The following is a 15,325-nucleotide window of genomic DNA, read 5'->3' as shown; positions in this document are numbered from 1 at the left end:
AAACATGTTTCATGAGAGGGCAATTTCAAATAAGAAGAAAATTTTATGGGCACTTTGCTGTGAAGAGTATTTCTTTGCACATTTTATACACATTGTCTTCTGAATTATAGAAATACCACACAAAATACGTTATCCGTAGTTACGAACTGAAAAGCTCAGTAATAGAGATAACATAAATCACTAAGGGGCTCACAGCTGGTGCTCTAATTTGAACAAGAAAAGCTCCCCACAGGCGCATTTGCCCAAGTCTCAGGCTCCTGCTGGTGAAGGCTGTCTTAGAAGATTCTGGAAGCCTAAGGAGGTGGGGCCAAGTAAGAGGCGGTAGATCCCAGGGAGTGTACCTTTCAGGTAACACCTGTTTCTTGCTCCTTCCCCGCATTTGCTTCCTGTCTACCATGATGTGAAGAGACAACACCTCCCACTGCTACGATGATCCTTCCTAGTCCACGGGACCAAGGAAGCATGGACTCAACCCACGGACACTGAGACAAAAGCATTTTTCTGGCTTTTAGTCATTATATCATATCAGATGTTGGTCACTGCTGTGCAAAAATAGCAAACATAGCTCTTAAATAGCCAAGTCTAACTCCAACTCATGCATTCTGGTTCATTTTGTTTTTCATTTAAGTACATTTACAAACTAGAAATGGTAACTAAGAAGAAAATAATTATGCCTCATCCCACAAAATGTGTATGAATAAATTGTTATTTTTACTTGGGAAGCTGAGACAGGAGGATTGTGAGATGGAGTTTAGTCCCAAATAAATACTGAGATCTTATCTGGAAAAAAAGAACAATAAAATAAAGCAAAACAAAGCACAAAAAAACTATTTATCACCCACATCTGAAATCTATGTAGTTTTTTAGAGATTATGAGATAGTTCCAGGTTCTCTTTTTTGATGATTAAAAAAAGAAAGGTAGAGAGGCCCAGGCTCAGTGGCACACACCTTTAATGCCAGGACTCAGGGAGCAGAGGTAGGCAAATTCTTGAGCTTGAGGTCAGCCTGGACTACACAGTGAGTTCTAGGACAGCCTATGTAGAGAGACCTTGTCTCAAAACAAACAAAACAAAACCCAGAGGGAAAAAAGTGGAGAGATGGAAAAAATAGAGAAAAACAAAATAATAGTTTTAATTTGCACTTTCTTTATGGCTAAGTACGTGGGAAAATGAAACGCAGCATGTGCCTGCATTTCCTGCAGAGGCAGGAAGAAGGTCACAAATTTGAGGTTAGTCTGATATATGTCTCAGCAAAGTCAGAATCTCAAAGAAGCCAAGGAAAAAAAGGAGGAGGAGGAAGAGGAGGAGGATGCTAAATACTTCTTCAACTATGTGTTGGCTGTTTGGAGGCTCCAGTTACCTTGTGACCATCACTCCTGTGCCAGGGGCCTGAGGCTTCCTTACTAGTGACTGAAAATAAGCTGCAGAGAGCACTTTGGGTGGCTTCCTCTATATCTTGGGGACTCACAGCTTCAACCACAAGACAGGACCATTGGGGATGTTATCAATGATGCCATGAGGGGCAGCTCCTTCCTGCACCCCAGTCTCCAGGGTCTGTCTAGTCCCCAAGAACAGGTATGTCTCACTCCAGTTTACAAGACAGGGCCTCGTTATCAATGATGCCACAAGGGGTAACTCCTTCCTGCACCCCAGTCTCCAGGGTCTGTCTAGTCCCCAGGAACAGGCATGTCTCACTCCAGTTTCTTTCATTTGCTGTGTCTAGAGGTACATGGGCTGACACAGTCAGAAAGCAAGCCTGCTCGGCATTAGACCCTTCCAGTTGTGGCACTGCAGCACGGAGAAGGCCAGACTTTTACTGATGTCATATTATTAGCCGTATAATGGACAATGACGTCACGAGGGAGACAAGTTCTACTAACAACAGCGTCCCAAAGAAGAATGCTGAATAGAAGCTTGAGGTAGGTATTTCCCACTGTGGAGGTCCCAGAGAGTGGGGTGTCCCGCCTTGTGGCTGCTCACTCACCTCTTAAGTCCCCTAAAGGTAAATATTTCAGTCCACTTAAGAACTCCCCTTTTCAGGCCTGGGGAGACAGCTCAGCACTTAAGGTGCTGGCCACCAAACCTGAATGACTGAGTTCAACCTCTAGGATCCTCATGATAGAAAGAGAGTTGACACTTGCAAGTTGTCCTCTGACCTCCCGGCATGCACTGGGCATATGTATACACACACAAATACACAAGTATAAGTAAAAGAAAAGAACTAGAAATCAGCTTTACAAAAACAGGTCTAAGGATGCTGGTTTGTCTGAGACATGAACGCTTCCCAATCACTAAAGGTATAAGATACGGATTGGACAAACACACGGGAGATGTTACCGCGAGAGCAGAAACACTGGGTATCCAACAGCACTGGATGACTTTGCAACTTCATCACTTGGGGGTCTGGACCTCCCACCCACCTCCCTGCTGGCTCTCTATCCTAACTCTCCCAGAGGCTAATCTATAGTGTCTGCTCAATCTCTGCCTTATTTCCGTCAATCTGCAACATTGAATATCCTTTTAAATTCCGTGTCACTTTTGCCTAAAGCAGATAGAATCCACCTCACTTATTCAAATTTAGTACCTTTGAATCATGTAATTCATAAAAATAAATGGGCTTATAAGAAAAATAGGGACTCCATATGATTTAATACACTTGATACTCCTTGAATGTACTCACACTTCTGAAATACACACAGATTAAGCATAAATTCGCGAAGAATTCAGTCATTGAGATAATAAACCACGCTGTCACAGAATTTGGGTTTCTTTCACATCCATGGGAAATTGTAACAAGCAAAAGTCATTGTGTGACATAATTTGAACCAAATTAGTTTTCCCAGAACTGGAGATAGGAACAATAGAATTAGATCTACAGATGGAAGGGCGATGGTTAAATATATGTTTTTACAACACCTATAATTAACGGAGAGATCTCCTAACCTCTGTACATGTAGAGACACCCATAAAGAGAATGCAAGCCTTGCAGGCAGAATCAGTGGGAACTGAAAATATTCTAAATGCTGGTAGTGGAGTGTATAAGGCGGTGGTGATATATGTATTCAGCTTTGTATAAATCTAGTTGGCTTGCAGTAAAGCAAACAAAAACGACACAAACCACATTCTAGGATTTAACAATTTTCCTATTATATTGTAAAAACTTAGGAAATTCTTATTAATCATAAATAAAATTGTATGCAAGCAACTGTCTAACAGATGAAAACATCATGTCAGGACAACCTACAAATTGCTTGATATCCTCTTGGGACAGGAGTAGGCAGTCCCAACCTAAGAGGTAAAATGAAGATTGAGGAAAGAAAAGTCCTGTGTCCTGGTGGGATGCCTCCTAAACACATCTCACAACTGCCAGGACATTCTGATGTCTGAGGGAGAGACTGAGCACAGGAGGCATCCTTATTCCTTAGCTAATCTGGGGTTCTTCCGGTATAACCATAACCCTTGGCTCCATGTTGTTTTGTTTAAAAATCTCAAGACCAACAGCATACAGGGTCACTGAAGGAGCATCAGGGGACAGGGAGGATGCATGTGAAGTCTAAAATACAGGTGTCCTGTAGGTGTTAATTTTCAATATGGGTGTATTTCTTTTTTTGAGTCAGTATGTTATTTTATGATTTTTATTGAGCTCTACATTTTTCTCTTCTCCCCTTCCTGCTTCTCCCCTCACCTCCAACCCTCCCCCAAGGTCCCCATGTTCTTTATGTTCAGTTGGAATGTATTCACCTGCTGCTAGGGTTTGTCCTGCTCCCGAAGCACTGGTTACACAGCCCATGAAATTGCAGAGAGATAAAGATGTAGATCCTATAAGGTCTGAGTCCCTTTATGATGTAAGACGGGTTTTGGGACTTGGCAGAATACAACAGCAAACTGACAATAACAATCATACAATAATCAATACGCAACCTATAATCTTGGCATTACAAATTCCATGAATTCAGATAGAGGGAATTATTGCCAACTCCTATAAGGAAAGTGATTTCCAAAAAAAGTCTCACAAGCCAGGGTTTAATTGATAATTGTACAATCACACTGTTTTATGAGGTAATAATGCAGTTCCTGAGTGGATAAATGAGAAAACGGAGTTATGGCCTCATAAAGCAGCATGGATGTATGGTTATTGTCACCAATGGTAGAGATAAAGATGGCGACATTGACATAGTTATTGTGAAAAAGTCCAAACAAAGCCAACAGTAGCACAGGGTGGTGATGCCACATGCCACCTGATGGCAGAACACAGGACAATGGCATAGTGCTAAGTCAGCCTACCATTTGCTTAAAACCTCCATGGAAATAAAGGGGGAAAGGATAGATGCCAAGTGAATATTTCCTTAGGTCAAATCTCGTTTCTTTTCTTATTCAAATAAACATAAATTAGACTGATAGCTGTATTTTTTGAAATGTTGTCATCATCTTATATTTTCAAATGAAAAGAGGATTTGAGCAAAAGATACTGGGAGGAACACTGTAAACAATTAAACAGGCAGCGAGTTTCCACCCTACCATCATGAGAAGAACCAATAACAAACAGCCGTGAAAACTGGCTCAGATGGAGGATGTAAGTTATATTTAGGGGGAAATGCACACAGACAGAATTATGAACATGAAATAATTCTTCTTATGGCTACTGATATGGATTCACTGGGCTACATATGGATGCTTGGATCAGCCAGAGACCAGAGTGCGTATGCAGCTGTGGCCCCTTATAATCACAAGATCTGAAAGTTTATACTACTTAGGCATGCCATAGCTACTTAATGTCATGAGGCAAACAGTCAAATGTTTGTGGTAGTGGCAATATAAATCAATGGTACCACCAAGGCTATAAAACTATAGGACACACAGCTCTGTACAGTATGGAAGACTTGGTAATGTTAAAAATGAGTATGGCGTGGGTTGATGTATGTGCTATACTATATGTTTTATCATTGAGGTATGATATGTATACTTATAAAAAGGTTACAGTCAAAGATTGCTGAGTTACGTCAGTGGCAGCCCTGTGGCTTGTGTTTGCCACGCTTCTTGAGTCTATCAAGAGTTTATAATTACTGACCTAGTTCTTAGGTTTAACATTCATATAAAATGATACTTCACAAACAGACACAGGTTCAGATGCTTACAGAGTTTTGTGACATTCCAAATAGTTCTTAGGGATTTTCCCTACAGGAGTACAACAAAGTACTAGGGTTGTTCACCTAGGTATTGACTTCAAAATTATATTAGCCTAAGAATAAAAGAATAAATAAAATAAAGGGTGAGTCAAAACACAATGTTAAATATGGAATATAAGGATCAAAGACCAAACACCAGTCTTATTATAAATTTGCCTAAACAGCTACCTTATAGCAGATTTATAAGTCATCTAAACTGAAAAGCATGTTATTATATCAGATGCTATTTTATCATGAGATAGTTGAAGAAGTCACATATGTAGATAGATGAGAAAGACAATAAGGAACCATAAATTTATTGTTGACTTTTTGTCTAGCCCCCAAATAGATTTCTTGTTTTGTATGTATATTTTGTCTACTAAAACAACTCAGAAAAAGGCAAAATTCACAGTGCCATAAAGAGGGTCTCCCTGCAAATGCAAGTCTCCCCAGAACTTTTGAAATGAAGTATTTGTGGAGGAAATGAGTTAAAACATCTTGTTTTTAGGACTAGTTTTCAGCCTGACAGCTGGCACCTTTCTAGGAGAAATGAAAGCCACCCACAGACAGAGGGAGTAGAGGTACAGCAACCCGACAAAGCTGAAATGAGAAATATGCTGGCGTCACCAAGCATCCGGAGGAACTGGTAAGGACAGCCTCTCGGGTACACGGAAGGAGCAAGGCCCTCCAGCAGCTCAGTTTTAGTCCTCTGAACTCTAGAACTTGAGAGAATCAATGGACGGCCTAGCAACTCATTCAGTTTGTGGGGGTCTTGAAGGCTGTGTGTAAACAAACAGTGCTGAGGTTGAAAAGCCCGGGATCTCTACCCTTTGGGGCAACTTTAGAGAATTCTGATTCTCAATGTTTGGGATGTCAGGTGAGAGATTTTCATAATGGTGTCATACTTCAGCTTCTTCCTCTCAACGGTGACAGAGTTCCCTATACTGTCTGCTGTGTCTGAGTAACCCTCCCCCATATATCCCGATCTTAAGTCTTCTACCATGGCTGGTGCCCTCTGGAGAAACAGAACTATGACAATCATAAGAGGCCTTCACTTCATAGAGAGAGATGTCAACGTATTAAAGCGGTATCCTGCAACTGGAGCACCTTAGCTGGCAGACAATGAGGATTCAGGGAGGTGACTTATGGCAGACCACAACTTTGCTATTGTGGAACAATTCTTAAACTTACTTTAGTGGTGAACTAAGTCATCATTAAGACAATTTTTAGAGAAAGTATTAATTTTTAGGACTGTGTACTCCGGTGGCTATTGTCAATGTCATCTATGAACTAAACAAAGATAATCTTAGGGTTATCATCATTTTAAGACAAACTATCCGATCCTTCTCGAAAGTACTGTTTCTATGTGTCAACAGAATCATGCGAACTGGATCAGATAAGCAGGGAAAAAGTGTATGGAGGTCTTAGTAAGATGTGTGTTCCAGAGAGTAGGAGATTAACTTTAAAGGATTAAGGGATTTGAAGCACCAGCTGGGGTTTTAGGAGGCTGAGTTGGATGTGACATCTAGAGGATCTATCCAGTCCAAAGTAGAAGAAAAATAACTATATCTAACATCTGTAGAAGTGTTTTATCTTGCTCTCTTCAGCAGGAAGCTCGATGTCTGGTGAAGAAATTTCCATCTGAAGGGGAATAGTTCTCATGTGGGCACTCTCTGACCAGCATGCCAACATGAAATTCTGCTGCTTGACCTGTCCCAGAGTGGGAAGTAGTTTAGTTGTGGGCTCAGGCTGTGGTGTTGGCTGATGAACGCTTTGAGACATTACTAGATCCATGGGCTCTGGGAAGCATAATAGTGGGGAAATATGGTGGAATATTTATGGAAAGAGAGCCACAAGGCAGACAGTATGCAGAGAAAAGGCATGTTAAAGTGACAGGAATTCTAGAGACCCTAAACTATCTGCTTAACACTCTCAAGAAGCTATTGGACTCTCATCATACCAGCGCAGCCGGCAGAACATCGGATGATTGCATAGCTAGTGTTACTTCTCATTGGTTGGATTTTTTTTTCAGATATGTCATCTTAAAGTCAGACAGACTCAACCAAAATGCATCCTATGATGGAAATGGAAATCTAAGACTTGAGCATAGCCTAAAGAGTGTCATGCCGACCTTGGACGCTCTCTCTACACCATAAAGAAAGGAGAATACCAGAGCTGACTACACATGTAGGCTGTCTTAGTTACAATAATAGTCCAATAATAGTTACAAGGATAGGCTCAGAGGCTGCTGCTACATGGTCTCACCATGGTGGGTCTCAGAGACAGCAGCAAAGACAAACATTCTCAGAAGACAGACCTGCAGGCATTGCATTTGCTTACCCGCTATGTGTGAAATAGAAGTATCTCAAGGTAAAGACACTCTGGTCATGGACATGAAACAAGATCAGAAAGTCAGAGTATGAGAAATCTGGGAAACATGATGTTCACAGATTGGACAAGAAGTGTGGAGATCTTATTATCTCATGTTGGTGTTCATCAAAGACTATGTCCCTCGGAAGTAGAAGTGAACGCCAAATACAGGATGACACATGCCGTTGACCCCATAGCCTCTCTCTGTACACTACTATGCCTATAAAACAGGCTATAAAGGTAAAGTTCCTCATCTCTACACTAGAGAGAATGATACCCTCTCATTTTCTAGAAATTTCCATAGCCAGTGAGCACTAGCGTAGACATTACTTGAAGACAGGATGTGAACATGCATCCAAAGCCTTGAAAATTCATTGTAATAACAGCATTTATATGAATTATATCAATATATAAAACTTGAGGCAGGTCTCATGTAACCTGAGCAAGCCTGAAATACACTAGGTAGTTGAGGAATGTCCTTGAACCTCATATCTTGCTGCCTTTGCCTTGAGGGTGGTTGGATTATACACTTGTGCTACTGTGTTAGTTTTATGTAGCACTAGGAATCAAGCCCTGGGCCTAACACAGGCTAGGCAAGCACTTGACCAACAGGGCCACATTTTTCAGCCCTACAGCCATTATTTCTGTTATATTGTAATAAATTTGGTTCTTCATCACTTTTCCCAAGGAAATGAAGACATACCCAAAATGTGTATATGAGATGGTCTTCTCAATGTCATTATGACATCCAAATGAATACAGTATAAATCCTGACAGATTGTGGACTGGCTAACTGCAGTACTATGTGTTCAAATAATATTTTCAGACTGCCTTATATAGTACAAAGCTATGAAAGGACTTCTTGGAAAATATTTTAGACTAAGTGGAAACAGCAGGTCTTATGAAATAAAATTGCAACCACTTTAGTTCAGCACATTAGATAAATAAGCGATAAGCATAGATAGACGAAGGACCTTGAAGAGCTGATGTTATGCTAATGAACATGGCCCATTTGATAAACGCATTTGGAGAGAGATTCTCCTACAGAAATCTATAAATTCAGAAAACATCAAATGAAGCCATAACTTAATTCAGGAAAGAAATGAGCTGAAAATAAAAATACCTTTGAACACATCATCACTGGAACATCTTGTTCGGGGGACTGTTCAGAAACCATGTTGATGTTGTACCCTAGAATTTCTCCTTTTGTAAAGCCTTCTGCTGGCTTCTCCCAGGAGACACTGAGTGTGATGAGCGAGGAGAGACTGAAGGCGGAGCATGAACAGAGGTGCTAGCAAAGACAAAAACAACATCAAACGCATAAATGAAATCATAAAAGATTTCAGACTTAGCTATTGTTTTTTTTCAAAACCCCATAATTTGTAAAAAAGTTCAATTTTTAAAAATTTTAAAAATGTACATATATATTACATATTCACGTTAAACTGTCATTCAGAGTGATGTTTACTACTTTATCAGGTAAGGTATTTTTCATTTACAAAATAAAATTCAGAATGGTAGGATGAATGGGTAAGAGCAATTGATTCACAGCATAAGGACCCGAGTTCAGAAAGCTGGTTATGACCTCAAATGCATCTGTAATCCTATTGCCATGTTGGGCAGAGTCAGAAGGCTCACTGGGGGTGGTTAGTCACCAGCCTGGCTGCAGGTTCAGTGAAAGAACTTGTCGCAAGGGAACAAGGTGGAGAGCGATAGAATAGATACCGAATGGCTTCTCTAGACTCGGCATGCATGCAGGCATATGTTCTTTATCTCTCTTTCTCTCTCTATGTTCCTCTGTATCTCTGCCCCCCCGCACACACACACACAGGGAAACTCTGATAGAAACTTCTGTTTTCATGAAAATAGGCAGTGAATAATTTGATAAGAAATTTGGATAATACAGAAAGAGAACATGTCACAGTCCCCAAAGCAAACGATGGATGACAACATACTAGATTTCTTATGGGAAGCCATGTTTAACTAAACCGAGTCAAACTAATGAGGCTGGAGAAAATCACTCTCCACTAAAAGGTCCATCTAAGATGGACTCAATGAGCCCAATGAAACTCATAGCTTTGGGTCAGTCCTTCCTGAAGTGTGCAGGGCACACAGACGCAACACACTTACTCCTACTACCATCCTTGCCGTCTTCGTATAGAGTTTAAATGAGCTGCCAAAGGTGGTGTTATCAAAGGGCCTCATGGCATCGTTCCTTTCCAGTGGTCCTTAACATCATGAGGGCTCCCAGATGCTGTTTCATTTGCTATTATCTCATCTCTGATCTTGGCTTTCCATTTCCAGGACTTCATGACTCAATACTTCACTTTTCCTGGCCCTCTAGGAGTTTTGGGGAGGTGATCAAATATAATGCACATTTAATTCACTCCATGAGGCCTCTGGACATGCACCCAAAGCTATTCTCAACCTTTACACTTTCAACCTGTTAAATTGAGGTTGAGTTGTGTGTGTGTGTGTGTGTGTGTTTAGTTTTCTTATGGTATCTTTATCAAACTAGCTGATTTATTCTCAATTTTCCATTTTATTTCTCATATAAAGTAGACTTCTAATACCATAAGCATTGAAGAAACAAGTATACTTTTATTTTGTATTGAATCTACAAACATATATGTGTGTGTGTGTGTGTGTGTGTGTGTGTGTGTGTGTGTGGTATTGGAAGTCGATTTTACGTGAGAAATAAAGTGGAAAATTGAGAATCAATCAGTTACTTTGATAAAGATACCATAAGAAAACTAAACTTTTGGCTCTCTGCCCACACCTTAATTCTAATTGTTTCAATGCAACTTGGGGTTAGACCTTTTGATATATTAGTTTATGTCATTATGTAACCTCCATTACCTTCAAAATTTGTTCTCAAAAGAGAAATATCTAATCATAAAACTAAAATCTCTTTCCCTGTTGGTAAACAATGATAAACACAAAGCACGATACGGTTAAGTGTCTGTCTGCCCGACACTGGGAATCAAGTGACCTCCCCACATACACACAAAGACTGGGGCTACAATTAAGCCTTCTTCACTACAAATGAATTTATAGCTAAACCATCTGCTCTTTCCACTTCCAATTTTTTTTACCTTAATTTCCAGGGAGCACTTTTGCTGAGGGGTTCTCAAATAAGAATCTAAAGCATCTGTCTTTACCTGACTCTCCTATTCTTTCTGAGGCCCGGGCAGGTGACACACTGGCAGCCATATTCACAGGTAAGACCCTAAAGGCTTACCCTGCGTGTGGCTCTGAGCCAGAGAAGGGTACGTTGACTTGGGGAGGCTGCAGTACGTTCTCACTCCTCTTGGCTGACTTTGAAGCTAGGTGAGGAGCCAACCACTGCTCCGAAACATGCAGCTTTTCTTAGTAGATGGCCATCTCTTCATGGATGATTCAAATCTCACAATTACACCTACGAAAGAGACAGTAGATTGAAGTGACCTAGGCAAAGGGACTTTTTAGGGACTGGTCACTTAAGGCTGCCAGTTTTTTCAGTATTCTGACTGCATTACCTGTTGATTCTTTTTAGTAATTTAGGGATAGAAATTTAGCATTCTATAAGACAGGTGTCTATAAAAGCAGCAAAACTGATTACAAAATTAGCATGAAAGCCATTCTATTTTTGAGGAAAATAAATCAAAAGAAGTATAACTACAAAACAACCATAATTTACCATATGTTAAATAAAGCATTTGCAGGATGGGTACTCATAATTTCTGCTAAGGACATCCAGTTCTTTTGGGGTACCTGCACACTCTACTTCCAGTGTGCATATTTTGAATATTGGACATTTAATTACATATTTGACACTATACACATTTGCATAAATATTGTGTAACTAACGTGTATCTAGTTTTTACCAAGCAACAAAAAGTTTGATGTCAAGTTTTGCCATGGTATGTACATAACATAAATTGTTAAAAACCTAGGAATGTGTGTGTGACCTATGTACCCCAAGGTTCAATTTTAAGAACACAAAAATTAACTTAATGGAATCAACTAGCCTATGTACATTTTTTGTATTATTTTATATCTTTTTCTTGCTTAAAAGAGAAAATTTGCAGCTTATGGGTGCCCTAACTTGTGACTCAGTCAAATATAATGCATTTTATAAGCACGCATCCAATTATAAACATCATCTGTGTTGTGGCAGATGCCATTAGGAGCAAAGATAATATTAGCCTTTTAAAGAGCAATTTAATTGAATGGAATTTGTTCTTCAATTAGATGAAATATCCTCTTCTTCTACCAGTAGAAATAGAACTTCATATCTTCAGAAATCCTTTCCTGAGTATACGCCTTACATTCATAGAAGCAAATAGAGTTTCAGTCTCACTACATAATCCTTCATCTCTGTCTCGGTCTCTAAAGGAAAGAGACATCTAGGCCTTACCATTTTGTGCTCCTGATAGAGCCCATCCTACATGGGGTTCTGTGGAACTGATTTTCCATATTGCAGGTGGCCGCAGCCTTTGGGGCGGTGCCTGGGCTGTGGTTACTACAATGGGCAAGCTGTGTAAACAGCCTCCTCTAGTACATCCCTGTACAGATAAACGGTACTGGTTGAATGGAGCCAGATTCCAGTGGTAGCTGGGGTTTCCTGACCTTCCTAGGAGACACAGGGTTCGACACTGTCCATGGGTGTGCGTGATAAACCATCCTCCTCTATAGGACCAGAGTGGGTTTCCTTTCCAGGAAAGTATCACAGAGTCAGAGCCAACAGAAATGGCATGAGTCAAGTTCAAGTGTTCTTCTGAGACCTCCAGCTCTGCAGTATAAATGACAGTGATGCTCCTTGTTGAACCAAGAACACTAGAGGTCTCTACATAATATGACTATGATGTGAGTGATGACAGACTGCGACCAAGCACTGAGTATCAGAAATAGAAAGGAAAACCAGACAGTCAGAATTCACAGCTGCCAAGGAATCCTTTCCAATGGCCTCTTTCTCATGCTGTTTAACTGTGTGGTAAACTGATCAACTCATTCCAGTAAGGGTGTGCTGGATAAGTTTACAAGGGAGACCAGGCAAATTATGGCTGCTTGTATAGTCCAGTACGTTGTGAGCATAGTGTCAAATGGAGCAGAGAACACTTAGAAATCTACTTCTGCCCTTGGTATGCTCTTCACAGGGTCCCCCGACAGAAGTACCCATAGGGAGTCCTTGCAATCATTGAAACACATATTTGCTTTCAGTACAAATATTGGTTTGTTTGCCAAATGCTGATCCTTGAGTCCAATCTCTGCAACTACCACCAAGCACCTGCTCTTTCTCCTGCCTAATACCTTGACTGGACCCTTCCTGACCTGTTAAAATGACATACAACCATACACACATTTTGCTAAGTCTTAGAAATATTTGTCAACTACAGAGAAGCTGTACAAGAGAAGTTGGAGATGAGCAGAATCTCCATGCATGAAGGGCAGAGGGGTCAGAGAAGAGAAGGTAGAAAGCAGAGATTGAGAAAAAAGGCATTAGGTAGTGGCCATGATAAGCTGTGTGCCTGGATCCCCACTCTCTACAGAGACAGTAATCACATTGCAGACCTAGGAATCAAAGAAATGTCAGAGTGGCTGTTGACTGCTACATTGTCTGACTGTGTGGGGGTCCGTGGAGGTTTCTGTTACAGAAACACTGATGGTTTCTGCATATTTGGATGCCTAAGGAATAGATATCTGGAGTCTAATTTTAATCCACAAAATTTCTTGACTTTCTGAATGGAAAGGACACTGTGCTGAGAGCCGGCATTCATGGGACCTCTTTTGGTTAGAGCAAGGTGACTTTTGGTGTGGGAAGTCCTTATGTCTGTGTGTTGTTTTTATTGGTTAATAAAGAAGTTGCTTTAGGCCAATGGCTTAACAGAGTAAAGCCAGGCTGAGAGAAATATAGAGAGACAGTAGGCGGAGTCAGAGAGACACCATGGAGCTGCCAGAGGGGAAAGAGGGGAGCTGACAGCTGGAACCTTGCTGGTATGCAACGAGCCTCATGGTAAAATATACAATAACAAAAATGGATTAATTCTAGATGTAAGAGCTAGTTAGCAATACACTTAAGCTATTAGCCGAACAGTATTGCAAATAACATAGTTCCTGGGTGATTATTTCGAGTCTAAGCAGCCAGCAATGTGCAAGCGGACTCCAACAACAGACTTTAAGCAAAAAAGATGTTGGATGCAGGATGGAAAAGCTTGGAATGTGGTGGAGTGTTCACAAGAACCTGTAGAAAAAAGCAGCTTCCCCTAAGTCAGTGTCATGGGGATGCCAAGGATGAAACTGGTCCACTGCACTTCAAAAAGACAGTATCCTCAGGAGGAACTTCTGCTAAAGGCCAGAGAGAAGTTATCCATCCCTAAATGCCACTCAACATGGCAATTGAGGGATGACAGAGAGAAGCAGGCTTAACAATATTAGTATGGACCTGAGTGGAGGTGCTTTTGTTAGTCTGTGCACACATCACTGCAATTTTATCATGGAAATGCCTATCACATGAATATCCCATGTGCTCTGCTGATCAAGTAGTATCCTCCACAAAAGTAAAGAATGAGACAGACAGAGAAACGACATCACCCCTATTCAGATGAGGCCTCTAGGGCCGAGACCCAGACTTCCTTGGTAAGGTGCTGCCATAGCCCCTGAATGGACGAAGCTGAGAAGTCTCTGTGACGACAAAACTTCCCAAGGACCTGCTTCTTGTGGTAACCAAGGAGGAGACTCACCCCAGGGCTCATAGGGAGACCAACCCTGTATCAAGTACTTGCCATATCATTGTAGTTTCAAGATACAAATACATGATCTTATCTCCAAGGCTGAGAATGTTTAAGAGCAGTATTGTTCAGTAAGAAAGAACCACCGTGCAGTTTGCTATGGAAAGACTTATTTAAGGACCCCCAACTTATCCCAGCAATCATCCTGCAGGAGAAATGGTTTACAGGGAGAGCAAATTGAGAACAAAGACTTTGTCATGAGGTCACAGCTCCCTACTGACTTCTCTGTTTTCTTCTCTGAGTCCCTGAAGAGGATGGACATGTTCCCCCCTCTGACTTTTTTATCAGCATGTGTTAATGGGTTTTCTTGTGATACTTTCATCCATAGATATACTCCACTTTGATGACGCTCCTCTCTTATGTCCACACCTCCTCATTCTAGCCCTGTTTTTTTCTTCTCCATTGCACTTTACTCCTATCTCCATATCTTTTACAAAATGCCTTCATCCAGCATCTGAGAGAAATGCGTGTAATGATCGTGTATCTAATCAGGCTTATTCCACTCGCTATGATGATTTCCATCTATCTTCCTCTAGATTGTGAAGAAAAAATTTATTCCTCCTGATGGATAAATAATATTTCACAACGAAAAAAGCATTAATTTTCCTTAACTGTGTTTTGTTCAATGGTTATCTATGGTGATTCCATATCACGGTCACTATGAATAATGCAGCAACGATCACTGATACACCTGGATCAGTAGTAGGATTATAACTGTTAATTCCTCTTCATTTTTATTTATGTGTATTTGTATATGTATGTGCATGTGTCTAAGTAGGTGCACATGAACGTAGTTGCCTGTGGAAGTCCAAAGGTGTCAGATGCACTGGGACAGGCATTATAGGTGACTGTGTGTGTACTTGTACGTGTCTTTGCATGTGTCTAGGTAGGTGCACATGAACGTAGTTGCTTGTGGAAGTCCAAGGGCGTCAGATGCACTGGAGCAGCAGTTGTAGGTGGCTGTGATCTATCAGCACAGGTCCTGGGAACCAAACGCAGGTCGTCTGCAAATGCATTCCAT

The 15,325-nt window shown here is 40.8% G+C and overlaps 1 protein-coding gene across 1 annotated transcript in view; it reads right to left on the bottom strand.

Annotated features, from left to right (window-relative positions):
- Positions 1-15,325, bottom strand: part of Ush2a (usherin) — a 663,496-nt gene that overhangs the window by 488,659 nt on the left and 159,512 nt on the right. The window contains 10 exon segments of the mRNA XM_075987373.1: positions 3,741-3,805; positions 3,807-3,862; positions 5,888-5,908; positions 8,658-8,779; positions 8,782-8,825; positions 10,701-10,875; positions 10,878-10,952; positions 11,934-12,125; positions 12,128-12,225; positions 12,227-12,375. Coding sequence (XP_075843488.1) covers positions 3,741-3,805; positions 3,807-3,862; positions 5,888-5,908; positions 8,658-8,779; positions 8,782-8,825; positions 10,701-10,875; positions 10,878-10,952; positions 11,934-12,125; positions 12,128-12,225; positions 12,227-12,375 — 997 coding nt within the window.

Source organism: Microtus pennsylvanicus, chromosome 10, assembly GCF_037038515.1.
Source record: "Microtus pennsylvanicus isolate mMicPen1 chromosome 10, mMicPen1.hap1, whole genome shotgun sequence".
In the NCBI taxonomy this organism is placed as follows: domain Eukaryota; kingdom Metazoa; phylum Chordata; class Mammalia; order Rodentia; family Cricetidae; genus Microtus; species Microtus pennsylvanicus.
The sequence above is the reverse complement of the archived record's forward strand: the minus strand, read 5'-3'. Positions and strand labels throughout refer to the sequence as shown.